The following is a 9,686-nucleotide window of genomic DNA, read 5'->3' as shown; positions in this document are numbered from 1 at the left end:
TTGCTGCTCTTTGCTTTGTTGGGGCTGGGGATTATTTTTTATTTTTTATATTGGAGTTAGTGGACCGGTTTAACTACCCCATTATTCTAGTTTTATTCAGTTTAACCCAATTAAACCAATTTTATCATGGCTGGGAAAGCAATCCAGTTATTTGTAATGTATAGGGTTGTCTCTATTAACGGGTCACAGTCAAAACGAATCGATCCCAACAACAGTAGAGATACATTTATAATGCAAACGAGGGATACCATCTATCATGCAAAACAAGTCTTCTTATCCCAAACTATGTCCATTATATTCTGTCCCATCCGGCAATATTGATAAATAACATGTCAATTAAAAATACTTAAATATTTATTATTTTTTTTGTTTTCGCTACATTCTTAATGATGTGATGATTGTGTTATAGACTTCGTGCAAATACCAGTTTTCATTCTTTGTCAAAATAACAAATTAACTATGTAAAAATCGTATAAAGGTTTTAGCTAGTTTATTAAGTCATGAAGCACGATAATAACACGGGAGAATGTAAGAAAATTAATGTCTCGTGTGGCATTAAAAACTACATTATATGTTACTTGCTTTTTGGTACCAAGTAACATAAATCACTTTTAGTCCCTTTTACGAATGAAGGTCATATTCCTGCCTATAAAATAAATTCTTTTATATTTCATATCTTCACTTACGTGCATACAAGAAATATTAGAACATGTCCAAGAAATAGAAATAAGTTTCAAAATATTTCTTATCAATCTTAAGAGAGCACACTTTTTAAAGGGAGCCATTGTGAATTATGGCTCAAACATTCAACAATTTCGATAAAGTAAAGCAACTGCTGCTGTTTCTTACAGATTCGAGAGTACTTTTTACTCACTAATTGTTATAATTTATGCATAATCATTTGTTTGTGATTCCTAGAAGCGGTGGAGTGGATGCCATGGCCATGCCAAAAATATTATTCTTGGGTTTGGAAATATGCAACCAATATGCAATCACATCACAATCAAAACTGCAATATAAAAAGGAAGTAATATTAATATATGTTCGTTTATCTGCAATTTCCTCACGAAAATGAAAAGAGAGAGTACAAAATGGTACATATATATAACATGCAGACTTCATTGAAATTGATGCAGGTGCCACATAATATCAACCCAAATTTATCGTGGCACAAAGTACAAATTAATTCTCTCCAGAAAGTAGTGTTATGGAGAGATATTAATATAGATGGTTGTGGCTGATAAAGCTTCTAATTAAGGAGAAGAAAAATTATCACCAAGTTGGAGCCACTTTGATTCTTGAGAAGAAGCTGAATTATGGGCTTCTGAGCTTCCCACAAGAGCTTCTAAAACGCTTTTAACTTTATTATAAGATTTGCGTTGTCTAATGCGTCGAAGAACAACTTGTTTATCCAAGGGTTGAGGTTTAGATTCTTTGGATGAAGAAGATAATGACGGCTTCAAATGGAGTTGGCTTGAAATAGCATCAACTGTTTCAATGTCTTTACCTTCTAAGTGTTCAATATTCTGCATCTTGTTCACTGAGAAACCTGGTTGAGTTTCTGAAATCATGTAAGCCATATAAGTATATCTCTCTGTTTTTTTAATGAGGAAATCAAAATGTTGACATAAGTTCTAGGATTTGGACATGGAAAAAGAAAGTAGATATATATAGCGATAATGTGATATTTACGGTTTAATAAATAACTATTTTTTAATGTGAAAGTTATTGTTTTGGGATCCGATATAGCAAGTGGTTTCACTTTTGAGGGAGCCTGTAGTTTTAATCAAACAAGGGATACACGTGGAAATAGGGCGATTGGGACAAAAACTGCGTGTGGCAAAAGATAGATTCAGGTATTAATTATTAATTATGAAACCACTAAAGAGAAGATATTCAGTTGGCTCTTATAAGTGGTGTCGTGTCATACATGCATGATCCCACATTTCTGTATTCCTACGTGCCTAGTTCATGGTTTATAGAAATATAAATTTAATTTGGACGTTTGCTACAAATCTATTTCACGTGAATTTGTCTCACAAAATATTACATTTAAGGGATTTTATTGATGAGTGTGTTTTTCCTTACTCACCTCTACTATAATATTTAATCATATATCCCTATTTTTCCAATATGGCTCTTGTACCAATGGTTGGGGTCCCCTATCAGAGTAACACACAAATAATTGTCATCAACCGAGACTTAGGTTAGCCTACTGTTGGCCTTTATATGTCTCAAAGTCCGGCTAATCTTATCCAACAAGTTACCATAATAGCATAGATCTAAAGTCATACATTTCTTTTATGTACATTATTTTCATGAAGGCAAGTGCAGAGTATACTAATATTTCTGTAGGAGTTATGTTATAAATATTATAACATTCAGAGCATACTTTGATGTTTTCGTCGAGATGTCTTCTTATCTTGAATTCTGACTTGAAGAGAGATTATAATAATGTCATTCTTCATAGTCTACATTTTGGTACATGGTGTACCACCATGGTGGCATTGTCTCTTTATAATGGATTTTTCTGCCGGCACTATATCAATTATCTCAACATTTAGGTCTTGAACATTTTGGTTTTCCACTTCTATTATCCAGTTTGCATTTGCAGATTGGTTGATTCCCACTTCATTTTGTCTAGAGGAGCTTGTTTTACTCATTCAATGGTAGAACGAGTTGTTTGCTTGTATTATTCCTTTGCTCCTTTGGAAGTTGGCAAGATTATCAAAGTGGCTAATCTAGTTGCTCACAGAACTATCTGGCATATATTCATAAAAATTAACATCATTTAAATGCTTAGGTCCCATCCTGTAATTTTCTACCAAATAATATGTATCAAAGGTATCCCAAATATGAGCTCGATTTCTAGAACATGAAAGATTGATAGCATGGTGCGTGAGTAGGGCCAATTGATGATAAAAGTGGTCCTGAGCTTTTGGAAGTTTTTTACAGGATATTTTCTTGCTCTAGCATTTTCTAAGGCATCATTCAATCTTGCTTGCCATCAATTTAAAGGTGAAAACCATTCTAATAGAGTCCAAAGTAAATGGTCATGATTTTGGAGCTTATTGAAGAACTTGTATGTTGCTTGAATTTGCAAAGCAATAGGAGTGATATATAAAATTATGACATACTAGTGTACCATAGTAGATCCTCTGAAAGGATATATCTGCAGTGAGGATGATTGAGATATCATTGTTGAAAGGAATATCTGCATATATCTAAGGTGAGGATCCTTAGGAAGACTCCCCATGGGTTGTTCCTCTTTTCTAAGGAGGTTCATGGTTAGGCAGTGAGTCTGATGAGAACCGCTTATCTTGGATATTTTTTCCTTACGTACATGTGTCATCTAAGACTTTGGACTATAAGTAGACAGGAAAGTGTATGGTGGATGATTATATGAGGTTGATGGAAAAATAGATTGAGCCTTAATTTTAGGACTATAGTATGTTGGAAAAGGAGGAGTGTTGAGAAATGGGTGAGCTTTAGGCTCCTTACTCTGAGCTACTATATGGATATTGATATAATCATCCATATCTCTCACCTAATAGCGAATGTGTGTCATTATCTTCTCTTTCTTTCAAATCAAAATCCTCGCCAAAACATGTTTTGGCCTCTAGCATTTCTCTTATTTCACCCTCAAGCTTGGTAATTTGTGTGATTGAAGAGTCTTGTAATACTTTTGCATCTTGGATGACAAGTATTGGAGCTTTTGGTCTGCATGTTTAATATTGTTAGTTATTTTGCTCATCTATGCATCAAAATTCTCCATAATAGAATTTTAAGCCTCAACATTTTCTGTTTGCCAATTTAGTACTTCTTCAACTTGGATTAGAGGCTTAGGCTTTCCATCATCTCAGACTTACATTGGTTGAATAAATGGCTTTCTAGAGAGTTTCAAGACATGGTCTGTCTTTCTCTCAGGGCAGGAAATTCTTTATCTTATTGAGGAGATGAAGAAGAAAACATCATACATGGAATGGGTTGAGGAAAGTGGTCAGTGACCATGGCTTACATGTCTAATATTCATCCTTTGGGGACCATGAGATCAGAGTAGGATCATTGGGTGGCTCCGACATAGAAGTAAAACCCTCTTATCTAAGTATCATAAGCCATTCTTCATAAATATAAAGGGGCTTTCTATTCTTGTGGATTCCTACCCCGAGGACATTTTTTGAGTCAAATCTTCTTCTTGGAGAAGGAGGAGGCTTGTAGCAAGACATGTTCTTCCTTTTCTTTTTTGTCTCCTCATCACTAGTGTCATCATGGTATATCCAACAATCACATTCAAGGTCACACATGTCTGGATTAACATCCTAGATAAAATGTTCACCTATCTTGACAATATAAATGGTGTCTCCTTTAGAAGTGAAACTATGAACATGACACCAATCTTATTCGTCATTAGCTGTCACTATTAAGGATTGGAAGATAGATGGAGTATTGTTGTTGGCCCTTCACTAGGCTTATTAAGTATGATTCATACATATCCATCAACAGATCTTCTAAATGTTGCTTGGGTTGGCCTTCTTTCAGAATAAAGTCTTTCATAGTTGTTTATCCATTTAAAAGGAATCAACTTATGCAATTCTTCATGAGGAATCTTCCTCAGGACCTGGACAGTTGATGGAGTTTCTTCATCACTGTTATTCACAAAAAATAAAGCATTTGTCATGCATCCATGCATAGGTAGGTCTATGAAGTGATTTTGGAGTCTATAGATTATTTGGTGATACAAGGTTGCAGATAAAACCTCTAGAACTTGTTCTATTCCAGTGAGTTGGACCTGGACTTTTAGTCTAGTAGACAAACTGAGGTCTTTCATAGTGACAATGAAGTTTGGGAAACAGTTAACACAACACTTCCAACATTTAGAGTGACGAGGACAGTGCCAACCACAACATTCTCATAGTGAGTTTAGTTTGAATCTAACAAGGCAATCATTGTTCTAACAAGGAGACCCTTCCTTCCATATAATGAAAGGATGAGTCTGACAACTCCAAAAGGGAGGGTAGTATATCCTTCAGTTTTCCAGTGAATTATAAGGGTCGTAGGAATTTTTAGGTCTACATATGTTCTTGACTTATCATTGTGAGACTACATTGGCCGAGTCTAGAAGTCTGGATGTATTCTTTTACATTTGGCCTATTTGTGGAAATTAAACAATATATAGATTTCACAAAGGATCTTTATCTCCTGAATATATTATATGGACTAAGGAGGGGCAGAACAGTTTCTGCTATATCTTTGCATCATCTGGAAAGTAGGAGTATTCTATAAGATTCTCGATTTCGAAGAAATGGATTTAGAGGAACATTTAAGGATGGAAATGGAGGAGCCTAGGAGAATAAGTTTATCTTCTTGAGTAATTGTATTCATGAGTGTGTTCTTCCCTACTCACCTTTACTATAATATTCATATTACCTATACCCTATTTTCTTGAGGTGGCTCTGATACCAAACTAACTGAGAACCCCTATTACAATAACACACAGATAATTATCACCATCCGATATATACAAAACATAATTAGTAAGTCATCAAATATTATAACAGATCATATATTGGTGTTAATCATATTTTTATATTTCATCAATGGATAATTTTGAAACATATTGTAGGTTTAGGGATAATTTTGTTGAGCGAGAATGTGACATATGAGTAGTTTGAATAAAATTGCAATATTGTATTATTTCATTGTTGAATTGAGAAGATTTTTACGTATGATATTTATAACTTATAGATCTTCAATATGAACGACCGAATTAGACAAATCTATTAAATTAATCACGCTGTAACAACCGTTGCTCACCGAGGGAGAATGTGATAGAAAGTTGGAGATTTTCGTTGAGTGTGAATCCTTTTCGCCTAGCAAAAATGTACATGTTTCTGCAATAAGGAGAAAAAAATAATTTTTGAACCATACTTTTTACCCCTTCATTTTTTATTTGTTAGGATTAGGCTCAAAGTTTTAGGAAAGTTTCAGGTGCATATGAAGGGATTAGTGTTTAATGTATGATAATTTTATTTGCTAAATTTTATAAATAGTCCATCTCTGATGGTATCAATATGCCACTGTGGCGGGATATTTTATCAATCTCTCCAGCCTGGGGTTTTTTCCAGTTGTTCCTTACCCCTTCTCGCAATTCTTTTGAATTTCGAATAGTCTTAATTTACTTTTTACCTGTTGAATTTTACCAAAAATACAGTTGTATAAGGCCCCATTGAATTTCTAAAGTTGAGGGTTCGATTTCTGGAGTGTCACTCGTTGGAAGGATATCCATGAACTCTACAAAAAATAATTCCTTACCCAAAAAAATGAGAGGATACGTTTGGTAATATAAAAAAAAATCAGCTAACTTAACTTTTAATTTTGAGTTCCTAACATTGACTTTCAGTAACCTTATAAACTCTCAGGTACTTTATAAGGTAACTTCTAATTTTGCATATCATATCACCTTTCTTTCGTTTTTGTGAATATATGAAAGTTGTATTTTAAAGGAAAACTAATAAGGAGTTCTTTGTTGGTTCTGAAAGCTTTATTAGCTGGGTGAACACTTCCACTGTTACGTTTTTTTAAGCTCAAACTGATTCTTAAACATTATAAAAAGTTAAAAATATGCTGTACATATACTAAACATGAGATGAAAAATTTATCACATAAAAGATAACGATTATAAACCTACAGTGCAAGTGTGCAACCAATTATTTTTATCAAATCAAATGAAAAATCAGTTAGTTAGTTAGTTATTAAACAACAAGAGGATGCAAGAACCACAAATAATTGGAGGTTAATTACTTAAAAGGACAGTAGATAAATCCTCGAAAGTGACAACATAGGAGAAAAACAACGGGCAAGTCAAATTGTTTTCATGTAAACCGAGGGCGTATCTTATTTTCTTTATGCTGCTTTACTTTACACATTGACTTTAGGCACAATCAATTTTCTACAACTACTTTTTATATACATAAACTTATGAGTTTTAAATTTCAAGAAGTCCTTTTTTTATAGTAAGATTTTAAAATTTTGAATCATAGATGCAAATAACTTTAACAAGGAAATAGGGATTGATGAAATACAGTAACACGTACCATTTTAAATGACAACTCTTGAAGATGGTGCACGCACTTTGTCCAACTTGAAGGGACAATTGGTATATAAAGAACAGGGCCACTTTGATCAACAAGATAATCATCAATTTCCATTTGTTCTCCAAGTACTAGTCAAACTATCATATTCAATCATTCACCCAAAAACATTCACAACCAAGTAAAAATGTTTCTTCCATTTATTGACAATATAACCCTAAATTAGGAGATTAAACTGATATTAACTTTCGGATCAAATTGACAAATCATGTATTTTTCAGGACTAAAATGTGTCACCGATATTTTCATGCACAGGATGAGTTTGTTTCATCATGTCCAAGGCACAAAGCCACAAACAGGACTTTATCCCCTACATTCTATTTCTTTTGTGAATATCTTAACTATACATTTTTATTTGTCATCATTTTGGTCAATAAAACTCAATAAAAAGCCACTAACAACTCTACGTGCCACAGGGTTGGGAATACTACGACATAGACGTCCGTCGATATATGCCAACAAGCCAGACAAGATAAACTTTCCGATGCCCCATTTTCGAATGAAATTCACTTTATGAACCTTCTGAATTGCATCTGCAGACACATCTTCCTGATGAATAACCTCTGACTGATTTTTCCAGTTCATGCTGGATATAAACTTGTTAGCCTGCTTTCGCAGCATACGTATTGCAAAGCTTACAAAAAGATGTTCGAACAATGTCAAGATTGTTGGTCCTATTCTCCATTCCTGTTGCAAATATACTTGAATCAATGGCTTGAAGTATAATTTGGAAAACTATTTGAACATTATGCCAGTTGTGAATATAAATCGAGAAATAGATGGGTTTTCCTTTTCAGAAATGAGATAAGCACTAACCACTAAATATGAATAATTCTTACAAAAGTAAATTCATGTTTGACATTTGAAGCAGCTCGGAAATAAACAAGTGCATTTCATACAGACAAGTATTAGTATAGGAAGGTTTAGCACAAGAGCTTAAATATAAGCCATGGTTCTCAGAAGAAACTAGTATGGATCCTCTTAATGCAGAGAAGTAGTGAGCCACCAGTGACCAGTGTAAAAGTTAAAAAATACTACAGTTATAATAGATGATAAGTTGATAACTGAGAAGATAGAGATACTAAATACAGAAGAAATGGGCTGGAATAGAACTTACGCTTTCTCCACGAAGACGGCGTAAAGGGCGGGATGAATTTGAGGGATCTCCTTTTAGCAATGCTTTACTCACAAGGTACTCCTTAACACGATCCATGATCTCATTGATAAGAGAATGATTTGGAGGAAGGTTTTTCAGGATAACCTACAAATGTGTTTCCATCACAACCATACAGTAAAAGGCACCGTTTTAGATATTTAGTTCTAAGACTTCCAAATTTTTATGCTTTCTATTATTAAAATAAAAGCATGACATCACTGCACAACATATATGCAGCAGTCATTCCAAAAAAGGGTTCTCTGGTTAGAATTCCAGTAAAAAATGTGCTAGTGTTTTCCCAAGCCATTGAGTACAATTTTCCACAAAGTGAACCTTATAAGATGATCTTTTATGCATACTTGAGTAACTAAATGTTCAATTAGCTCAACTATTACCTGATTGTCAATAACTCTGACTCTAAGGTATTCTTGTCTGTAAACTGTATCCAGCATGGCTTGGATATATCCTTCAATGTATAACTGCAGCAACCACATATCTAATTAGTGATTGATGGTGAATCAAGATTTTCAACTGAGAATAAATATTCCTTGTTATTCACAATTGTATAAAACATTATCATCATTAGTCAATATCCTTATTATTACAAATGCCTCTTGTGGATTTAATTGGCACTTTCAAGTAGAGCCTCCAGTGTTATTTTTCTCAAACCAAGCCATGGCCAGTGTAGGAACAGTGTGATAGGGTAGGCATAGGGTAGTAGAAAAGAGGTTTGTTGTTAGGAGTTGTTTGAATTAAATAAAGAGGGAATTCCTAGAATACCCTTACTAGTTAGTTAGACTAGAATATTGGTGGCAAGTGGCAAATCGAAGACAAGTTTCCTCTAGAAGAGTAGCTAGCTGTATCTGGCTAAAACTTTGAGAGATGACAGATTGGTAGAGACAAGTCAAATATTGTGGTTGCCAGCAGGAAAGCTCATGGTAGTGGTCGAACAACAGAGGAGGAGGTTGAACCAACTAAAAAAACATGGCTGACCAGCAAACCAGAGTTGATAATGATTTGACGTATAGAAAATATCACAGGTGAGCAGTGGGTTCACTGGGCAAGCACAACGTAGGCTCTAGATACCATTTAAGAGTGAAGACAGAAAATAAAAATGTGAATTCGTTTGTTTGAATTACACAAAGGAGGCTTGTTTAAAGTTGATATAAAATACAAAAAATTACAATAAGCCTAATTACCATATTTACATGATCTGGTTAGCATATATACAATAAGTATATATATTATTTATATAGTTTCCAACTCTATAGAATCAAAGAGGCTGAGAGAAGATTGTAAATATCATCCACTAAAAAGCAACTTCTAACTCCCTTGGCTTTTTCCCCATCGGCATGTTTAATACATGCATAAATTTCCTC

General features: G+C 34.0%; 2 protein-coding genes across 3 annotated transcripts in view; both read right to left on the bottom strand.

Moving 5' to 3' along the window:
• On the bottom strand, positions 1,018–1,663 carry LOC109350842. Its single transcript, XM_019592151.1, has one exon. The coding sequence runs from the start codon at positions 1,578–1,580 to the stop codon at positions 1,254–1,256; it is 327 nt and encodes a 108-aa protein (XP_019447696.1). The 5' UTR covers positions 1,581–1,663; the 3' UTR covers positions 1,018–1,253.
• Positions 7,275–9,686, bottom strand: part of LOC109350086 — a 36,124-nt gene continuing 33,712 nt past the window's right edge. The window contains exons 34-37 of one of the 2 annotated variants that reach the window (XM_019591217.1): positions 8,703–8,786; positions 8,269–8,412; positions 7,473–7,838; positions 7,275–7,425 (exon numbers count right to left, since the gene is read on the bottom strand). In XM_019591217.1, coding sequence (XP_019446762.1) covers positions 7,503–7,838; positions 8,269–8,412; positions 8,703–8,786 — 564 coding nt within the window. In that variant the 3' untranslated portion in view covers positions 7,275–7,425; positions 7,473–7,502. Of the gene's footprint in view, positions 7,839–8,268; positions 8,413–8,702; positions 8,787–9,686 lie in introns of both variants that reach the window. The other variant, XM_019591216.1, reaches the window with a different exon arrangement.

The sequence above is a fragment of the Lupinus angustifolius genome, chromosome LG06 (assembly GCF_001865875.1).
Source record: "Lupinus angustifolius cultivar Tanjil chromosome LG06, LupAngTanjil_v1.0, whole genome shotgun sequence".
NCBI classification, from domain to species: domain Eukaryota; kingdom Viridiplantae; phylum Streptophyta; class Magnoliopsida; order Fabales; family Fabaceae; genus Lupinus; species Lupinus angustifolius.
Note: the sequence above shows the minus strand (reverse complement) of the source record. Positions and strands in the feature narration are given on the sequence as shown.

What these genes read in the sequence shown, in the direction of transcription:
- LOC109350842 (XM_019592151.1), bottom strand. Translation starts at nt 1,580, where the DNA reads ATGGCTTACATGATTTCAGAAACTCAACCAGGTTTCTCAGTGAACAAG.